This window comes from Astyanax mexicanus, unplaced genomic scaffold (genome assembly GCF_023375975.1).
Source record: "Astyanax mexicanus isolate ESR-SI-001 unplaced genomic scaffold, AstMex3_surface scaffold_34, whole genome shotgun sequence".
In the NCBI taxonomy this organism is placed as follows: domain Eukaryota; kingdom Metazoa; phylum Chordata; class Actinopteri; order Characiformes; family Acestrorhamphidae; genus Astyanax; species Astyanax mexicanus.
The window spans coordinates 3,643,637-3,666,313 of record NW_026040044.1 but is presented as its reverse complement, the minus strand read 5'-3'; the positions used below and the strand labels follow the sequence as shown (position 1 = coordinate 3,666,313).

The window sequence follows — 22,677 nt, the reverse complement described above, 5'->3', positions numbered from 1 at the left end:
AAACTCCAGAACTCACTCGACTTCTGCATCATTTTTTTTTATTCATTTAAAAAAAATGTCCAGTTGTGTCTCTAGTATGAATGAATAGCATGTGAGCTTTTTTGTTTTGTTTTTTTTTTGTGAAAAAAAGTGCTCCGGTGATCCGGTATAACACTGCTTTAGTCCTGTGGAGGAGTGGACGAGGAGAAACGATAGGATTTCGGCTCTTGCTCATGAATATTCATACATGCAAACATATCGCCTCTGATTGGCTAACAGCACTGCGACACCAGGAGGCAGCGAGACGAAAAACAGTTAGAAACGTTTAAAAAAAAGAAAAGAAATAAAGACATTTTTACACTAATAACAGTCTTTACAATGTCATATGTTACTTTACAACATGTGACACTGCTAAGTGCAGTTCAGCCACTGACCTAGTCTTAGAGTCTCTGTAAAACACCAAATTCACCGGAGATCCTATTTAAACCTATAGTTACTCACACACAGAGGTGGGTAGTCCAGGTGGATTTTTACTTTTAACTAGTGTAAACAGAACTGTTGTAAACATACACCTATCTGTCTCAATTGTACTTGGCTGGTGGTGTTTTTCCTTCATAGACTAATTCTAACCATTTGTTTCTTAGCTCTGAATTACTGGGTAAAGTATATAAACACTGATGTGTTATTCGCACAAATAACACAGGAATGAACTGCATGCTGTCCCTAGCACTGTTAGCTCCTATCTGACGAGACGGCGTCGATGCCGAGCCGAGGTGGGCGGGGCCATGAATACTAATTCACGGGCTGATGTAGACACGGTGCTTTTCCTGATCGACTCGTTTTTCAGATTATTTTCTTTTACTAGCTGCTGCAGAGAATGAGGAAGAGGAAGAGTTTCATGTGCAACATCATAAACAACTCAGAGAGACCTTTAACTTCCAGCAGTGTGTGTATAGGTGTGTGTGTATAGGTGTGTACTGACCTCTTTAACCTCCAGCAGTGTGTGTGGGTAGGGGGCTTTGCTGCGGCGGGCGGCGGCGGGGGATTTGTGGTGGGTGTGGGTGATGGTGATGATGTTACTCGGAGCAGCAGAATGGTGTCTCTGAACTCCAGGAGACGAAGAAGAGGAGAGAAGAGAGAAACTACACACTCGCCCCTGAGAAAGAGAGAGAGAGAGAGAGAGAGAGAGATTTTAATTTAAGCTCAGTGTAACAGAATCTTTACCCACTAGAGGGCGCACTAGCCAGTTTTAAAATGGCAAAACTTTTATTAATTTAATGAAAACAAGCCCCATTTCCACAAACAGGGTTGCCAGCTATGGAACACACCAAAAGCAATAGCAGGTGACCACAATGTTCTGTGGCCTCAACATCCTTCTAACAAAAAAAAAAACAACAACTCCATGATCAGAGATGGAGTAAAAACACCAGTAAATAAATTAAATGCAAAAATATTTAATAGGGGGAAACAGCTTGGAGCCTAGATGGACTACAAGACGCACACAGAGCTCATCATTTTCTCCTGAACAGTTTCAGCACTTAAGAGTCATAATGGAAATAAATGAATTATAGTTATGGTTGTGCATTGCAAATCAACCATGTAGCAACACCATAGCAACCACCACAGACACCATAGACACACATTAGCAACCACCTAGCAATACTTTAGCAACCACCTAGCAACCATTTAGAAACTACATAGCAACCAACACGGATACTATAGCAGCATCATAACAACTACCTAGCAACCATTTAGCAACCACCTAGCAACCACTTAGAAACTACATAGCAAGCAACACAGATATAATCCCAACACCATAGCAACCACCTAGCATCCACTTAGAAACTACACAGCAATCAACACAAATACCACAGAAACACCTTAGTAACCACTAGCAACAACTTCAGACACCATTGCAACACCATAGCAACCACCTAGCAACCTCTTAGCAATACCATTTATCACAACCAGAACTTGTACTGAGGGACATTATAAAGTGATTTTATCCTGAGGGTCTGCAGGAAAGACCCATCCTAAAGAGTCCTCTCCTCAGAACTGGTGCTCCTCTGCTGACTGGGCAGGATCTCCTCTCGTGCCCGCGGGCACAGCGTGGCGAGGTCTGCATTAGGAAGAGTCCTGCAGTGAGAGTGGGCAGAGATAACAGACTGTTCAGGCGCTAGGCAACCAGAACTCTGCTGGCCAACAGGACGGAGACGCAACCGAGCCACCAGGAAACGGCATCTCCAGGCAACAGGAGCAGCACCCTGATGACAAGGTGATCTGAACACCATCAGGAGATACGGAGTCTGTGATATAAAGCTGATTAACAGATTTATACACAGAGTTTCACAACTTTTTTTGGAAAAGGAAAACTTAAAAGAACTGAGAGGAACCAAGAATCAAAGGGAGAACCTCCTAAGAGGCACAAAGGCAACAGGAACATGTCTTAGCAAAGGCTAAGATGTTCTTTATTAAAACAACCAATGATCTCTGAGCTCATCCTCTGACCTGATACACTGTAAAAAAAAATAACTTAAAATTGTTCTCCTTAATGTGATTTTAAGTCAGCTAAGCAAAAAAAATATTGAATTAAATATATTAAAATGCCTCAACTAATATTTTTAAGCTTCTTCTTAAAAGTTGTTCTGATTAAATAAACTCTTTTGGCTAAATGAACAAATTGTAGCTGAACTCTAGTTTGACTCTTTAAGTTGATCACAGTCTACTGAGCAATTCTGCAGGTTTTTTTTTTCCCTGATGTTGGTCATGTATTTGAATATTGGGCGTGTCCTCCCACCTCTTACCCACCTTCAGTGTGTAGTCATTCCTTACAGGCTGCTATAGTTGTGTGTTGCTGAGTACATATTACAGATTATATTATTCCTTTCCAATGAAAAACACTCCATTTTTGTGGATTTTTAGTTTACTACATAATTTGAACAGACAAACTGTCCCTTACACTGTGGCAAAGTTTATTGATAAATGAACCAATAGAAATACTTCAAAACGACCTGAAATGAATTCTTTTCGCATCGACTTCCATTGAAAGTTTAGAAGTTTTTTTCTGTAAAGGTTTTATCCTTTAAAGTTGCTGTTTTGGAGATACTTGGACTTTTCAATGGACATATGCGAAGATATGCTGCCTGGGTTCAATACATCAAGCGTATGTGACTGATAATAAATACAGATATGTAACAGCCATAAAAAATATAGTGATTTCCCACTATGTGAGTTTGATTGACACTAAATAATTATACATTTTATTAGTTGGTTCTAAAGGATAATGAGCAGAACGTACAATACACATTTTATAGAACTTAAATTTGGCAAGTCATACAGCGTGAACAGCTAAAAATAAACATCAGATTTGGTAAAAACAAACCAGATTTAGGCTATTTTTACCTGCTGTGTGAATCCTTGAAGAAACTTTTGAACAAACAGTGCTATGTGTAGATCAGTCTGCTGCCACTGTATCTAAATTAAATCCAGTGTGCTGTAAGACCCTGGAGTCAGGTTTCCAGGTATGAAGGTCAGTTCAGACGTTATTCAGACGTTTAGTTTAATGGGGAGCCGGACCAGGCGTATGGAGGCCACTCTGGCCGAGGCTCGGGTTTCAGGTTAACGATAGTGCTACTTTAAGGCTGAGCAGCTGGAGTGAAGCGTGGAGTGCAGCTTAAACACAGAGCAGGTCATTATAAAGGGATTATCTGAGAGCACTTTTCACTCTCAAAAACCAGACGATGCTCCTGCTGTATCTCCATCACCTTGTTTGCATTAGCATTAGCTGCTAATCGGTGAGTATTATCGGCCTGTAGTCTGCTCCTAACCCCGGCTAGCACTGCTGGAGCGGCATTAGCATTAGCTGCTAACCATGCTAAAGAGTGCTAGCTCTTTCGCTATTTAGAGGATACAAAACATATGGTAGTAAAATTGTAGTAAATATTGTAGTAAAAAGTGTTTGACAGACGGAGACAGTTTAGAGCCCAGAAGGACTACAAGACAGATACAAAGCTGCTGCTTTTCTACTGAACAGGTTAGCACTGAGCTTCAGCTAAGCCTAGCTAATGTTAGCTAGCTAAGATTAATAAAGAATATTTTCTAAATGGGAAAAAACCCAGCTTATTGTGTACCAATTGAGCAATCAAATAATTAAAACGTTTATTAGCAGATCTCATCTCGTAAAACATCTGATGACTGAATGTTTTATGGCTTCTTCTATGGTTTGGACAAGTTTGGGTAAATGTGGTCTTCTATTATTGTTATTTAAATAATCGTTAGTAAATTACAATTTCGTTTAACCTAACAAGAAAATTCCTTTAAAACATGCCTGTACACAAACTTTTGATGGGTAGAGTGTCTGATATTTCAACAGTGTATGGCTGAGTCACACACACATACACACACACACACACACACATAACTGGCAACCTGTGATTAGTGAGGCATACACAGTTATTACAGCACCGTGACAATAAAGGCCTGCTGCCCTCAGGGCATAATGAACAAACACACACTCACACACAACATGCACACACACACAAACACACACACACACACATACACAACACACACACATCAACAGAAATAATTAAACCCAATAAATCTTCATTAACTCAACAAAAACAAGAATTAATGGCATTAAAACTCACAGACACGTTATTTTATCTGCAGAATTAACCTAATGCTCAATTACCAGCCATCAGGCAACACACACACACACACAACACACACATACACAAAACACACACACACACACACACACATACACACACATACACACACTGACCATAAGGGCTGACCTCATCGACAAACATCCATTAGTCTGCTGTGTGTTTTAAATACCTGTGTGTCCAGGTTACTGGTGGACCGATCCACACACAGATGTTCATCAGAGTCCTTCAGTTTCTTTACCTACAAAAAGAACAAACAAAATGTGTATTTGGGTTTAGTATTCTAATGTTATATAGAGTTAATTAGAGGTAGACACTCACTGATCACTGAGTTTATTAATGTTTATTTCAGTTTAGTATTCTAATGTTATATAGAGTTAATTACAGGTAGACACTCCCACTGATCACTGAGTTTATTAATGATTATTTCAGTTTAGTATTCTAATGTTATATAGAGTTAACTACAGGTAGATACTCTCACTGATCACTGACTTTATTAATGTTTATTTGGGTTTAGTATTCTAATGCTATATAGAGTTAATTACAGGTAGATACTCTCACTGATCACTGACTTTATTAATGTTTATTTGGGTTTAGTATTCTAATGTTATATAGAGTTAATTACAGGTATACACTAACTCTCACTGATCACTGACTTTATTAATGTTTATTTCAGTTTAGTATTCTAATGTTATATAGAGTTAATTACAGGTAGATACTCTCACTGATCACTGACTTTATTAATGTTTATTTGGGCTTAGTATTCTAATGTAATACAGAGTTAATTTCAGGTATTGTGGGCGGAGCTGCGTGTGGTCTGTTGGTAATAATGTTTATCAGTCATTTCTGTTTCAGATGACATTTAAAAGTAAAAAAGCACTGTTATAAAAGCTTATCAGCACTAAAACACACCTTGGCACTGGAGTCTGAGAGGCGTCTGGCGCACGCCTGAAGCTGAGAGATCCACATTTGCTGCTCTTTACCATCACCCGCTAAAGAGAGAGAGAGAGAAAGAGAGAGAGAGAGAGAGAGAGAGAGAAAAGGAGAAAAAACATTATTTTAGAGTGAAAGGATAATAATAAATGTAAATGAAAGGAGGTTCTAGTTCTCTGTTAGTTTCTCTATTCTGGATATAAGATGAGATTGAGACGGTTGGGTATGGAGCTTCTACAGGTTCCACAGATGTTGCTACAGCTGGACCTGTAGATCCTGTAGCTCTACACTCGTAGGTTGAAGCTGAAGATTTCACATATCCCTGAGATCACTGTAAGTGTTCCTCCTATCACTACTAGGGGTGACTGACTGTCACTGTATGAGAAGATCCTCAGATCATTAATCACTCCTGCAGTTTACACTGTGAACTCTTTAGTCCATGTCTAAGGCAGGATTGAAGAGCATCAACACGAGAACACCATACTCAAACCTGAACATCATCAGATCCCAAACAGAACCTGGATTTGTTGCTAAAGACGATATGATTACAGTTTCTAGAGGTCCAGGATTCTTGTTCTTGTTCACAAAAACAACTAGTTAGTGGTCAATTCTTTAAAACAACCATCCTGTTTATATCAGTTCAATGATGACACTGGCGGTTCTAGGGGTGGGGCCACAGTAGCATTGGCCCAAGCTGAAATCTGATTGGCCCTGAAGTGCCCCTGTCCTGTCAATCATATGCCCTTTTCATGAGAGCATTGATCAGATTATACTGTAGGTCGCGCTAATGAGATGGAATTGGAATGCCCAGTGTTATTAAAGTGTAACTAACCCCTCTTGATTTTTGCTTCACCCTCAGTTCAAACAAGGGGGGCAGTATTATTGATTAAGTGATTTGCATATTGTGATTCATGATCATTCTCGCATTAGCATAAGCTAATGTCGCCCAAGTGTTCCGGTAAGCATTATTAATGCGGTACTGTTAAAAATGAACGTTTAGTCGACAATAAAATTTGTAGTCGTCAAATTTAAATACTCGATATTGTTGATTATATCAACTAATCATTGCAGCCCTAGTTAGCAGCAGGCTACAGGCCGATAATACTCACCTCTGAATGGCGAAAGAGCTAGCGTTTAGCATGGTTAGCGGCTTATGCTAATACTGCTCCAGCCTAAGTGCTGGAGAACTAAACTGAATCTCCTGTATAACTCTGTACTTCAGTGGAACTTCAGTGGAACTGCTCCTTAATACCTGACTGATAGAATTCATACATAAGGAGCACTGGATTATAAGGAGCACAGATGATTTTTGGGAATATTAAAGAATTTTAGAAGCACCTTATAGTGTAAAAAATATGGTATCACCTAATCTGCCTGAGATATAACTGCATGCTGAGTTCTGAAGCAAGCCGGGGTGCATTTATATTAAAACTGAACTTTATTAAGTTTAAAATGAAAAGAGTAAATTAGGATATTTGGCTTTTTTCACTGAAATACGGATATTTTTACAATATAAAGCTGATGTAAGAGCCGGTTCACTCAGTTTGGCTTCTTTTCAGGCTTTTCTCTCTTCACACAGCTGACGTCACGCTGCATTCATCAGCATGAAGTGTGGTATCTACTCAGTAAAGCGTAACACACTCGAAAACAGAACAAAACCATCCGCATAGCTCCATCCTGACCCGGCCTAATCTACCCCAGCCCAGAATGCAGCTTCAGTACCGTTTACACCTGCGTTCACATAATTACCCATAATCACCCTGCAGTCACGCTCAGAGCAGCTGTCATTAGCAGCCATACGACTCTAATAAACATGAGAATAGAGCACTAATGTAAAACACCAGCACTGAAATTAATATTAAACAGCTGAACCTGTTCACTCAGCCTGTAGAACTGAGCCTGATATGTAAATAAGGCCCAGTCAGAGAACCAATCACAACCTGACGCAGGTGTTCAATCCATTCATTAAATAATGAGAAATAAATAAATATATATCAAATAAATGTCCATAAAAGTCCATCCAAATCAATTTATACAAAAGTTTGGACTCACCTGAAGAAAAACATTATTTTACATTCTTCAAAGTAGCACCTCTTACTCAAATGACAGCTTTGAACATCTCTGCATTTTCTTAGTCAGCGTTATGCTCTTGAATGTTCTACTTTGATCTCTAAAGGTCTTTGATTTCTACTTTGATCTCTAATGGTCCCTGAAATGTTATATTTTGATTTCTAATGGTCTCTACAATGTTCTATTTTGATATCTAATGATCTCAAGAATGTACTTTTATCTCTAATGATCTCTAGGACGTTCTACTTTGATTTCTAATACTCTCTAGAATGTTCTACTTTGATCTCTTAGTATCTCTAGAATGTTCTGCTTTGATCTTTACTGGTCTCTAGAATTTGTTGACATTAAAACACTTACTTATTATGTTCCTTATTTAGGGTTGTTGTAATATCATTTGTAGAATGCTCTATAATCTACTTTGATATCTAATGGTCTCTAGAATGTTTTCCTTTGATCTCTAATGGTCTCTTGAATGTTTTCCTTTGATCTCTAATGGTCTCTATAATGTTCTATTTTAATCCCAAATGATCTATTGAATGCTCTACTTGGATCTGTAATGATCTCTAGTATGTTCCACTTTTTATCTGTAATGATCTCTAGAATGCTCTACTTTGATCTCTAATGATCTCTAGAATGATTTATACTGATCTCTAATGATCTCTAGAATGTTCTTCTTTGATCTCTAATGATCTCTGTAATGTTCTATTTTAATCCCCAATGTTCTCTAGTATGTTCCACTTTTATCTGTAATGATCTTTAGAACGTTCTACTTTGATCTCCAGTGGTCTCTAGAATGTTTTACTTTGACATCTAATGATCTCTACAATGTTATACTTTGATCTGTAATGATCTTTAGAATGTTCTATATTGAGATCTAAGAATCTCTAAAATGTTATACTTTGATCTCTAACTATTTCTAGAATGTGCTACTTGGATCTCTAATCGTCCCTAAAATGTTCTATACTTTGATATATAATGTTCTTTAGAATGTTTTTTTATCTCTAATGATATTCAGAACAATCTATTTTGATCTCTAATGGTCTCTAGAAAGTTCTCTTTTTGAAATCACAGTATTATTATTATTATTTTCCTTATTTAGGGTAGTAATAGTAGAGTCTATATATATAAATATATATTTATTTGTATTACAGTGTGTATCTCCGTTTGTATTTAAGCCTAAACTATAAGTTATGAGTCACATAAGCAGTTACTGCAATAAAGTGAAATAAATTCCCTGTTAATATCCTTAATTTCAGAAAGAGCAGGTGTCCGTATACTAACGGACAGGCAGGCTGGTAGGTTTCACAGGTTCTAATTCACATGGTTTCACTCAATAAGCTAAATAAAGCTAAATAAAAAGCTGGGTTTACTCATGAGTGACTAACTGATTTAGCTTTTTTTCCCTGGCTGTGTGTGTTACGCTCTGTAGTGTGTGTTACGCTCTGTAGTGTGTGTTATAGAGGAGCATATGGAGCAGCAGGCTGAGGAGCAGACTGAGGAAATCTGCTTCCATCCACATTTATCTCTAACCAGAGAAAACAAACCATTTATTTCATCAACAGATCCACAGCCCTGTCCAGCAGATTCCCCCTCTACTGCATCAGCACTGCACAACACCTTCATCATATACATTCATTGAATATTTGGAGAACATTCATTGAATGTTCTCCAAAGGTAACCAACGGTATCTAGAATGCTCTTCTTTGAATGTGCAGCAAATTAAGTGCATAAATATGAACTGCAAATACAGTAAATAGTAAAACAAATACAAAGTAGACTGTGTATGATATGATTTGGCACATCCCTACTTTAGTGTATACAGAAATCATATTTTCCAGTCAAGTTTCCAAATATTCTATTTTGATCTTTAATGATCTCTAGAATATTCTACTTTAATCTTCAGTGGTCTCTAGAATGCTCTGCTTTGATCTCTAATAGTCTCTAGAATGCTCTGCTTTGATCTCTAATAGTCTCTAGAATGCTCTGCTTTGATCTCTAATAGTCTCTAGAATGCTCTGCTTTGATCTCTAATAGTCTCTAGAATGCTCTGCTTTGATCTCTAATAGTCTCTAGAATGCTCTGCTTTGATCTCTAATAGTCTCTAGAACGCTCTGCTTTGATCTCTAATAGTCTCTAGAATGCTCTGCTTTGATCTCTACTAGTGTGCACAATGTTCCACATCGATTTTTGAAATCTTCTCGAAAGATCTGGAGAATGTTCTATTCTCTCAGATTGCCTCTAGAATGTTCTCTGATTGTCTCTAAATTGTTTTTTCTAGGTTATCCAATGGTCTTGAGAATGGCCATTTTCTAGAATGTTTTTGGTGGTCAGGTTTTTTTCAGTCTCCAGACATATTTTCCAGTCTCAAGAATACTATATTATACTATATATATACTTTACAAAAATACTATACTATAACAGTCTCTAGAATGCTCTGCATTGATCTCTAATAGTCTCTAGAATGTTCTACTTTGATTGGAAAATGTTTTATTATCTCAACTCGTCCCTAGAATGTTCTTAGATGGTCTTTAGAATGTTCTTCTAAGGGTCTCAAATGCTCTCTAGAATGACCAGTTTCTAATACATTCTCTGATGGTAATGTCAGGGCAATAATTACCTCTGAGTTTGAAAAGCTCCCCATTGGCCGAGCTGACGATGAACATGTGGGGAGCCTCGTCACTTGGGGTAACCGATGCACCAATCAAAGGAAGGCTGCCACGAGGCTTTTGACTCCGCCCCTGTTCACTCACAAAATACTGTAGCTGACTTAGCTCTGGATCCAACACAAAGTACCTACAGAAAAACACAGAGAAACAGAAGCATTCAGATAAGAAATATAAAAAATTCTGCTCCAGTGCTGGTGTGGTGCTGGTTAACCAAAATATTGATGTTCAAAATCACCAAATGCTGGTTAATGATGATGTAGTGCTTGTTGATCAACATATTTATGTTCCAAATCCAATAAATGCTGGTGTGTGCTGGTTTACCAACATATTCAGACATAAAAAACCCAACAATTGCTGCTCTGGTGCTAATATGGGGCTGATTTACCAACATACCCCATGTTTACTACTCCAAAAAAGGATGGTTTATGCCAGGGTAGAGCTGGATAACCAACATATTTATGCTCCACAACATATTCAGACCTAAAACCAAACAAATGCTGGTCTGGTGCTAGTATACTAACATATCCATGTTGAAAACCCAACAAATGCTGGTCTGGTGCTAGTTTACCAACATATCCATGTTTAAAACCCAACACATGCTGGTCTGGTTCTGGTTGACCCAACCTATTTAGACCTAAAAGCCAACAATGGCTGCTCTGGTGTTGATATGGGGCTGATTAACCAACATATTTCTGTTTACAACCAAAACAATTATGGTTTATGCCAGTGTAGTTCTGGATAACCAATATATTTAAGTTCCAAACCCAATAAATGCTGGGCTAGTTGGCCAACATATTCAGGCAAAAAAATCCAAAGCATGCTTGTCTGTTGATGGTGTGGTGTTAAATAACCAATGTAATTATGTTCTAAACCCAAAAAATGATGATCTGGTAAGTTGACAAACATATTCAGACCTAAAGCTCAACAATTGCTGCTCTAGTGCTGATACGGGGCTGATTATCCAACATATTCCTGTTTGCAACCCAACAAATGATGGTATATGCCATTGTAGTGCTGGAAAACCAACACATTTATGTTGCAACTCCAACAAATGCTGGTTTGGAGCTGGTTGACCAACATATTTAGATTCAAAACCCAACAATTACCTGGTAAACCAACAAAAACCTGGTAAACCAACATATTTATGTGCAAAACCTAATAAATGCTGGTTTATGTTGGACTGGATCTGGTTACAAGACAAATCCTCATTTATTTCTTTAATTTCTACTGAATGTTCATCACTGAGCCAGTCGTGCTGAAGCTCTGAAGATTAAACACCATTCATTTCCACACCTCCAGCAGGCAGATTATTCATCTGTAAGAACACAGGAAGTGAATAAACGTGAATACGCTGCTCCACTCAGGACAAATACAGAGTAGCACCTCATTACCAAACACAACCAGCATGCTAACCAATTCAGACCCGTGGCCCAGCCCAGAGCTAATCGCTAACAGCCAGCGCTAGTGGGCGTAATTTAGAGCAGGATCGATGGATCGGCTGCAGGAAATTAAAGCATGTGGGATGAGCTAGCATGAAATCAGCGGTGATTAATGAAGCTCTCAGAGAGCGAAATATTCAATATCCATGGCGGGTCGGAGTGTGGAGTGGGTAACTAATGAGCTGGGAGGTGGAGGATGCTGTGGAGCGCTAGATAACTTTCAGAAATGAAGTCAGAAACTGGAATAATCAATGATTACCAATGTTTTATTAATGTTTAATTCATTTACAACAGACAGGAATGATACTCGGTCCTAATAGGAGTGTATATGGTACTGAATGGCCAGGGGGAGGGGCTGCTGAGCCCCTTATTTGTTACTTAAGGTTTTAATAGTTTTGAATGTTTCATTATAGTTTAATTTTATTTTGCTTTCACCTTTTCTCGTTCTAATTCAGTTTAGTTTTAATTGGTTTTTAGAGTTAGTTTTCTAGTTTTTATAAATTATAAATAAATTGTCATGGTGGGGACGGAATACACACACTCGCGGAACCAGTTTAGAGATTTTTATTAAAACAGAGTTAGGAACAGGGTGCGTCTGATACAAAAAAAAAACAGATAATGCCAGCAAACAAAAACCAAGAGGATAAGACCATACCAGAAACAGGAGACAGTCCAGAGTTCATACATGGGGAAGCCAGTATCAGAGATAATCCAAAAATCAGAAACGTAAACAGTCCAGTAAATACACGAGAATCCACAGCAGAGGCAAAGGCAAAAATTGGTGTCGAAAAAAAAAACAAAAAAGTAAGGTCATACATAAAATACAATCACAGAAAATAACGCTTTGTAAAGTAGATGAAACCAGGCAATACGCAGCACAGGTGTGTGCGTGGACTGTGCTTATACTGCGCGAAATTATAATTCAGGACTTCCTGGAGGAAGCAGGTGAGGTGTCACGTGATCGGGTGTGTGTGATGTCAGGGGGTGGTGCGTTCTGGGTAGTGTAGTTGTCTAACGGAAAACCTCCGTTGGAGTTAAGTGTGGAAGGAACAGAAGCGCCTACAGCACCAGACGTGACATGAATTAACAAACACAAAAACGAAGGGTATTCTATCAGTAATTTCAATTCGTTTGAGTTAGTTTTATAAACTCTCAGTACAGTTCCAGTTAGTTATCTGTTTTTTTTTTATTACTGTTTTTATTAGTTTCAGTTAACGATAATGTTTTTTTTTTACTTTCAGTTTTCGTTATTTTGTTCATTTTCGTTATTGATAATACTTGGTTACTTGGTTATATTGTGATTATCACGCCAGAACTTTATATAAAATAAAAATAGCATTAAAAACAGATGACTGATCTGACCCAAGATTTCCCACAGGGGGCAGAGAATCTAAGCTCTAATATTGATATATATCAAAACCGAACCGATACTGTGGCTCAAGAACCTCACTCTACCTCTTTCTACATCTATCTATCTATCTCGCTATACCTCTACATCTCGCTATCTATCTCTCTCTCTCTCTCTCTCTCTCTCTCTCTCTCTCTCTCTCTCTCTCTCTCTCTGTCAGCAGATCAGTGGAGTTTTATCCTGATCGCTGGGAAAACTGTATTGACCAGAACAACTGCTTACAAACACAGCTGTCAATAACCCCCCCCCCACACACACACACACACTTTAACACACACACACACACACTCGGGGGATGTTTTGTGAGGGCTGTGTGCTGTAAGATCGATATGTATGACAGTGACACTGGCTGTAGATCCTCTGAGCTCCTATAACGTACCTCAGATATCTCAGGTAGATATGTAAATGATTACAGGTGTGTCCTGATTACACTGGGTTTTACCACCAGAGGGCGTGAATGGGCTTGGCCCACCGGCTCTATTAAAAGGCTCTGAGAGCGGTTGTGTTTGTGGTGAAAATGTGCTGTTCAGCTTTTCAGGTGCAGTTTAACCAGATTTATCACCCAGGTAATTATTACTACAGCTGTTAACTAAACCTAATCTCTGCTGCTGCTCCATGTTAAACTGTTTCACAATAGACGTTGTATGTGCAGCGTTCACTGCTCACATCCAGGTGGATCCACAGCGAATCCCATTATTCTTGTTGTATTTACCTTATTGCTCCAGCGACAGACAGCTCTGTCCAATAAGAGAAGAGAATGTGCTCACATGGTTTATTGTTGCACATTTTGGTGTGTTTAGGTTTATGCCTGCATGAAAACAAACCAAACTGAAGCAGATATGCTCCAATTAAACAAAATCATCAACTGATTCAGACCAGAGAAACCAACTACAGGTGTAAAAAATGCCTTAAAGGTCACCTTCCGTCGTTTTTTCTTTCATTTTAAAATGTCTAGTTGTGGTCTCTAGTATGAATGAATGACATGTGAGCCGTTTTTGTAAAAAAAAAGTGCTCAGGTGTCTCTGTATAGCTCTTTTTTAATGGACTGTTTTAGGGGTGTGTCCAAAATGACCGGATTCCAGCTTTGCTCATGAATATTCATACATGCAAACAGCATGCAAATATCTCTTCTCTGATCGGCTAGGAGCACTGCGACGCCCCTCCGCCGCTCTGCCGCTCACTGCCTCCCACCTCCTAACTGATGAGCGGTGATGTTGCGTCGCTTCAGCTCCGCCTCTGGGAGTTTCTCGAGCCAAGGTGGGCTGGTCTGTGAGTTTCTGCCTATGTAGGCAGAAAGATAATTCAAAATTCACCCGTTTTTCGGAGGGGGGATTTCTTTGCTTAGCTCCTGCAGACAATGGGGGCTGCAAAACAGTTTAATGTGCAGGTGTACACATTCAACTCGGAGAGACCTACTGTATTCCACAAAAAAACAAGAAAAATCGGATTTTCGCGGAAGGTGACCTTTAAAACTGCCAAAAACTGCCCTAAAAAATAAGAGACTACTTAAAAAATATAATTTTTACTTAACTTATTAGAAAACCTGGATGGATGATCACAAGCCTTCAAACCAAACTGAACTGCTTGAATTTGTGCACCAGGAGTAAAGCAGCATAAAGTTATCCAAAAGCAGTGTGTAAGACTGGTGGAGGAGGAGAACATGATGCCAAGATGCATGAAAAAAACTGTGATTAAAAACCAGGGTTATTCCACCAAATATTGATTTCTGAACTCTTAAAACTTTATGGATATGAACTTGTTTTCTTTGCATTATTTGAGGTCTGAAAGCTCTGCATCTTTTTTTTTTTTGTTATTTCAGCCATTTCTCATTTTCTGTAAATAAATGCTCTAAATGACTAAAATATTTTTATTTGGAATTTGGGAGAAATGTTGTCTGTAGTTTATAGAATAAAACAACAATGTTCATTTTACTCAAATATAAACCTATAAATAGCAAAATCAGAGAAACTGATTCAGAAAGGATATATTCTTTCGCTACAATGAGTGCAGAGTCAAGTAGAGATTTACATGTATACAATTTATGTGATGCTCTCTTACCCAGAGCGACCTACAAGGTTATTCCTATTACAGAGGTGGTTCAATGTAGTGTTAGAAGTCCAGCCCAAAGACTCTTTGGTGTATTACAGCATCCAGTTACCCAGAACGAGAATTTAGGATGAGCTGGAGCTTCACAGTGTGAAAGAATACCAGCAACTATTGTTCAGCACCTCCAGGAACTCCTTCAATTCGGCTGAACCTCCATCACATCCACATTTACCACTGATCCCCAAAATCCTGCTCATCACTCAATCAGCCTGATCCCTAATCAATACCACACAGAGCTCTGCTGATCAATCACCTTCTCCACCAATCCCCCCCACTCAGCTCCTCCTCAGAGGAACAGCTCACTAAATTTTATCTACTACACTCTTCCTCATCCTCCTCCTCAAAGCTTCACCATCTTCAGAGTTTCAACATCTATAGGGAGATTTAGATCCAAACCAATTCGATACAGTGACTCGTAGGGCCGCATGATATATCGTTTAAGCATTGTCATCGTGATGTGCGCATGCTCAATAGTCACATCGCTGGACGTGTGATGTCACTTAAGGCAATTAAATCAAACAGGTCATGTTGCAATGGTTTGATTCTTGACAGAAGAAGTAGATACACAGCGCTGTCTCTGTGTCTGTTTGAGTGACAGGCTGCTGCTGCCTGAAAACACGAGGTAACCGCACGCATGGCCTCCATCCACATGGTTGGGCACGTGCTCGTAAACGTGAGCATGTGTGGAAAGCTGTGCACCTCAGTCCAGCACAGTTTTGCAGTGCAGTTATTTCCAGTTACAGCTGAATTCAGGCTTTTAATCCCAGAAAATCAAACGCTCTTATTTACCTTTTAAAAAGCCATTTAAATGCCTGATTAAAGAGCTGATTACTGTTGTTTTGCTGTTGGTTTTCCTCGGGTTTTGAGTTGAGACTCAGCGCTGACTCAGCTCTTGATTGGTCCAGACACGAGACAGTGCTCGGGTGAAGGTGGGGCTGGTGACGTCATGGGCCCTGCATTGTTTAATAATGCAATATATATAGCCGAAAAAAGAAAATTTCTGACATCAATTTTTTCCAATATTGTGCAGCTCTAGTGTTTTGGGCTCGATTCTGATCCAGGTTTTCTTTTATTGGTTCGGCCGTGTAATGAAGAGTTTATATGGATGAGCAGCTCCATCCAAAACCTCACATCACCAAACACAATAAAAATGCAATGCAAAGGGTCGAATTCAGTGGTGTAAAGAACATCACCACTGGACTATAGTGACTAATCATTCTTCTCTATCTGGCAATCTGATGGATGAGTCTGTGATTGGTTGTTGCCAGAAGAATAGTACTTCTCTGGCTACATTCTTCCAAGAGTATAAAGTTTGGTAGAGGGGGGATCATTATAACTATTATAATTATTATGTTTGGGGCTGTTTTCTTTTTCAAAAGTTGGGTTTGACCCCTCAGTTCTAGTGAAAGAAACTCTTAATGCTTCAGTAAACCAAGAGATTTTCGATGATTTCAAGCTCAAGTTTGGGGACGACCACTTCCTGTTTCACAGACCTTTAAACTTCCTGTAGCTTCAGATAAGATCAAGAACAGTAGAGAGAACAGAGTAGAGAGACTCCATCCAAAGCTCACTAAACATCACTAAACAAAATGCAGTGCAATGCAGACCAGCACAGGATACTTTTATAGACAATATAGTGTATTTTAACATTCCTTTCTTTTCCTTGTGGAGGAGATTAAAGGGTTAAACTCATGCTGTAATATAGAGAGAGAGGAGGATGGGAAGTGATGGGAGGTGATGGGGGGTAATGGATGTCTTCTGGGCAGCAACAGAAGCTTTATTCATAGAACAGAAAGCGTCCGTCAGCAAAAAAAACCCATTTACTGCTGCCCTTTGACACACCACTAAAACACCAGTGTGTGTGTGTCACAGTGACCAGTACTGTACTCCTGAATTCTCTGATCTCAGTCATTTTTACAGCTTAGATCTTATGATCACTCTACAATATATTGCCTATAAAGGTAACCAGCACTGGTCTGCATTGCTGTGTTTGGAGATGTGAGGTTTGGAAGGATTTGAGCTCCATTCCATGAGTTTCTCTACTCTCTACTGTTCCTGATCTGAATCTGAAGCTACATGAAGTTTGAAGGTGTGTAGAACAGGAAGGGATCGTCCCCAAACTCGAGCTTCAAATTGTCCAAAATCTCTTGCTTTTTTCTGAAGCAATAAGAATTCCTTTCACTAGAACTAAGAGGTCGAGCCCAACTCCTAAAAAAAGAACAGCCTCAAACCATAATAATTATAATGATCCCCCCTCTACCAAACTTTATACACTTTGGAGAATGCAGTCAGAGTACCATTCTCCTGGCAACAACCAATCACAGACTCTTCCATCATATTCACAGACAGAGCAGCATGATTCGTCACTAGAGTCCATTGGTGATGTTCTTAACACCACTGCATTTGATGTTTGGATGGATTTGAGCTGCTCATTCATGTAAACTCTCTCTATCCCATGAGTCTCTCTACTCTCTACTCTTTCTGATCTAATCTAAAGCTACATGCAGTTTGGAGGTCTGTAAACAGGAAGTGGTCGTCCCCAAACTTGAGCTTGAATTTGTCCAAAATTTATTCGTTTGCTGAAACATTAAGAGTTTATTTTAGTAGAACTAAGCGTCCAAACCCAACTCCTAAAAAACAGCCCCATTCCATAATAATTATAATGATCCCCCCTCTACCAAACGTTTTACTCTTGGGACAATGTAGTCAGAGAAGTAGCATTCTCCTGGCAACAACCAATCACAGACTTGTCCATCAGATTTCCAGAAGGAGAAGCATGATTCATCTCTAGAGTCCATTGGTGATGCTCTTAACACAACTGCATTTGATGTTTTGCATTGCATTTTTATTGTGTTTGCTGATGTTTGGTGAGGTTTGGATTGAATTGAGCTGCTCATTCATTTAAACTCTCTCCATTCCATGAGTTTCTCTATGCTCCACTGTTCTTGATCTAATCTGAAGCTACAGGAAGTTTGGAGGTCTGTAGAACAGAAAGGTATGTGCTTGAGCTTGAAATTGTCCAATTTCAATACAATATTTGGTTTATTTTAGTAGAACTAAGGATCCAAACCCAACTCCTGAAAAAAAAAACAGCCCCAAACCCTAATAATTATAATGATCCCCCCTCTACCAAACTTTATATACTCGGGAGAATGCAGTCAGAAAAGTACCATTCTCCTGGCAACAACCAATCACAGACTCGTCCATCAGATTGCCAGAAGGAGAAGCATGATGCTGTTAGGATGGATTTGGTGTAGTAATGGATGACCAATGTTCCAAATCTGACTTGGTCAACAGATTTTTCCTGTATGACATCCGAAGACCAAGGTGGTGAAACGAACTTCCACTGGGTATCAGAACAGCAGAGTCACTCGCAGTCTTCAAACGCCGACTGAAGACTTTCAACGAGTTCCTAAACTAATCCTAAAGTTCTCCTTCCACTAAAATCCTCTTGTTCTTGTTGTCTGTGAAATACAGTGGGTCTCTCTGAGTTGTTTATGATGCTGCACATGAAACTCTTCCTCAACCTCTTCCTCATTGTCTGCAGCAGCTAGTAAAAGAAATATTCAGAAATACGAGTCGATCAGGAAAAGCACCGTGTCTACATCAACCCGTGAATTAGTATTCATGGCCCCGCCCACCTCGGCTCGGGACCGCCCACAGGCAGAGCTGAAGTCGGGCGGCGACACCCTCTCGTCAGATAGGAGCTAAATAACAGAGCTAAAAACAGCATGCAGTTCATTCCTGTGTTATTTGTGCGAATAACACATCAGTGTTTATATACTTTACCCAGTAATTCAGAGCTAAGTAACAAATGGGTTAGAATTAGTCTATGGAGGAAAAACACCAGCAACCAAGTACAATAGAGATATGTAGGAGTTTAGATGTTTAGAACAGTTCTGTTTACACTAATTAACTTTCTGGACCTGGATTACCCACCTCTGTGTGTAACTACAGGTTTAAATAGGATCTCCGGTGGATTTGGTGTTTTACAGAGACTCTAAGACTGGGTCAGTAGCTGAACTGCACTTAGCAGGGCATTATTACACATGTTGTAAAGTAACATATAACATTGCAAAGACTGTTATTAGTGTAAAAATATCTAGCTATGGATATTTTGAAGTAAACAACATGCAGTTGTAAGTCGCTGTGGATAAGGGAGTCTGCTAAATACCGTAAATGTAAATGTAAAACAGGTGGATAAAACACAGGGTTGTTATTTCCTCCACTGTAGTTGAAAGTTTATCCAAACATGAGCTTTAAAACACTTCTAAGATTATTGGCTTAATTTGTTGTTGTTGTTTTATCTGTTTCAGGCTGTATTTCCAGCAGCAGCAACACTTCAGTCAGGCAGGTAATCAGAGCGGGAGTCTGAGAAAACGTCATTCTGACACCATGAATCCCACGCCTCTCACTCCTCTAACACCCATAAATAACCTGCTTTCAACTCAAACACTTTTCCCTACAGAAAACACAGCTCAGAAACTGCTACTGCAGCCAGACCCCAAAATCACTCCAGCACTGACGCTAACGCTATGAAAAGTTAAGAAAATAATCAAAAAATAAGTTTAAGAAATGGAGGTCATTCAATCCAAAAGGAAGAATTTTAAAGAACTTTGAAAGTATCCTCAAAGGCAGTCAGAAAAAAAGACCATCCAAAAACGTTATGATGGTGAAACTGGCATTCATCAGGAATTCACATTCCAAAAGATTTCCATACCTATTGAGTTGTAATTCCTACAAACACCTGAACACATTTGGTGTCATATTGAGTGAGTCAAAGGCTCAAGACACCCTTTTGTTTCTGAAACGAAACAATGACGAAACTGGCACTCATCAGGATTACCTCTTGAAAGAAAGAGCGAGATCGGACAATCCAAAAGTCAATTTCGATAACTTTAAAAGTATTCTCAAGTGCAGTCACAAAAAGTCCATCAAAAACATTATGATGGTGAAACTGGCACTCATCAGGAAAGGAAAAGCAAGTGTTTCCTCTGTTGCACAGGACAAGTTCATCAGAATTACCAGCCTCAGAAACTACTGACTGGTACTATATAATTTTAATTAATTTCAATAATAATGCAATTTCCTTTTGCAAAATAAATTAAATGTTACTTATGATTAATATTGAGACATTGGAATTACATTGGGGAGACATTGGGAATCCCAAAAATAATAAAACATAATATATAGCTCTGGAAAAATGTTTTGTTATTTATAGGTTTATATTTGAGTAAAATGAACATTGTTGTTTTATTCTATAAACTACAGACAACATTTCTCCCAAATTCCAAATAAAAATATTCTCATTTAGAGCATTTATTTACAGAAAATGAGAAATGACTGAAATAACAAAAAAGATGCAGAGCTTTCAGACCTCAAATAATACAAAGAAAACAACAAGTTCATATTCATAAAGTTTTAAGAGTTTAGAAATAAATATTTGATGGAATAAACATGGTTTTTAATCACAATATTTTTTATAATGCATCTTGGCATCATGTTCTCCTCCACCAGTCTTACACACTGCTTTTGGATAACATTATGCTGCTTTACTCCTGGTGCAAAAATTCAAGCAGTTCAGTTTGGTCATCATACACCATCAGAAATGTCTTATTAAACCAGGTATACATTTATATATTAATAAATATTGAATAACAACAGAACAGAACAGCCACTATGTTAATTACACACTGCATTACAGTCTATAATGGGTGACTAGTAGCGTCCATTAGCCACATTAGCATTTTCTGTCAAGCTGCTACTTTAAGCCTCATTAAAGAGCTGACACAACAACGCACCATGCTAATGAGTAGCGGTGAATACATTATCAGAGCCTGCTGAGGGTAAAACACTGTACCAACAGCCCTGACCCTGCTGAGTTAAAATTCTACTCTCTCTCTCAGACTCCAGCTGCTGATGGAGAAATAGCATGATCTACTGTACTCTCTCTCTCTCTCTCTCAGACTCCAGCTGCTGATGGAGAAATAGCATGATCTACTGTACTCTCTCTCTCTCTCTCTCTCTCAGACTCCAGCTGCTGATGGAGAAATAGCATGATCTACTGTACTCTCTCTCTCTCTCTCTCTCAGACTCCGGCTGCTGATGGAGAAATAGCATGATCTACTGTACTCTCTCTCTCTCTCTCTCAGACTCCGGCTGCTGATGGAGAAATAGCATGATCTACTGTACTCTCTCTCTCTCTCTCTCAGACTCCGGCTGCTGATGCAGAAACAGCATGACCTACTGTACTCTCTCTCTCTCTCTCTCTCTCTCTCAGACTCCGGCTGCTGATGGAGAAATAGCATGATCTACTGTACTCTCTCTCTCTCTCTCTCAGTCTCCGGCTGCTGATGGAGAAACAGCAGCATGACCTACTGAACTCTCTCTCTCTCTCTCTCTCTCAGACTCCGGCTGCTGATGCAGAAACAGCATGACCTACTGTACTCTCTCTCTCTCTCTCTCTTTCTCTCAGACTCCGGCTGCTGATGGAGAAACAGCATGACCTACTGTACTCTCTCTCTCTCTCTCAGTCTCCGGCTGCTGATGGAGAAACAGCATGACCTACTGTACTCTCTCTCTCTCTCTCTCTCTCTCAGACTCCAGCTGCTGATGGAGAAACAGCATGACCTACTGTACTCTCTCTCTCTCTCTCTCTCTCTCTCTCTCTCTCAGACTCCAGCTGCTGATGGAGAAACAGCATGACCTACTGTACTCTCTCTCTCTCTCTCTCTCTCTCTCTCAGACTCCAGCTGCTGATGGAGAAACAGCATGACCTACTGTACTCTCTCTCTCTCTCTCTCTCTCAGACTCCAGCTGCTGATGGAGAAATAGCATGATCTACTGTACTCTCTCTCTCTCTCTCTCTCTCAGACTCCAGCTGCTGATGGAGAAATAGCATGATCTACTGTACTCTCTCTCTCTCTCTCTCTCTCTCAGACTCCAGCTGCTGATGGAGAAACAGCATGACCTACTGTACTCTCTCTCTCTCTCTCAGACTCCGGCTGCTGATGGAGAGGTAGCATGACCTACTGTACTCTCTCTCTCTCTCTCTCTCAGACTCCGGCTGCTGATGGAGAAATAGCATGACAAATTTACAATATCCCACTATATTACCATGTAGTTTCACTTTGTTCAGTTTTATGGTCATTTTCAAAAATGTTAAAAATTGCTAGTAGCTTGTCTCAGTAGCTACTTTGGAAGCTAGCTAACTTTCATGTTCCACCTTAAATGGTGCAACAGACGGCAGAGGCTGCAGTATTTAGGGTGGAATGGGAAAATAAAATAAAATTAAAGCTAATAAAAGCTAATTTTAGCTAATTAAATTGGCAATAATCATTAATTTCTGCAATACCTGCCCCCATTCTAAAGACAAAAAATATTAAAATAAGCCCTAAAGTTAACTA

At 39.2% G+C, this 22,677-nt stretch overlaps 1 protein-coding gene across 1 annotated transcript in view; it reads right to left on the bottom strand.

Annotated features, from left to right (window-relative positions):
- The window catches only part of LOC125790057 (oxysterol-binding protein-related protein 10-like), an 80,733-nt gene that overhangs the window by 39,269 nt on the left and 18,787 nt on the right, over positions 1–22,677 (bottom strand). The window contains exons 2-5 of the mRNA XM_049473171.1: positions 10,270–10,445; positions 5,562–5,641; positions 4,822–4,890; positions 962–1,135 (exon numbers count right to left, since the gene is read on the bottom strand). Coding sequence (XP_049329128.1) covers positions 962–1,135; positions 4,822–4,890; positions 5,562–5,641; positions 10,270–10,445 — 499 coding nt within the window. The remainder of the gene's footprint in view (positions 1–961; positions 1,136–4,821; positions 4,891–5,561; positions 5,642–10,269; positions 10,446–22,677) is intronic.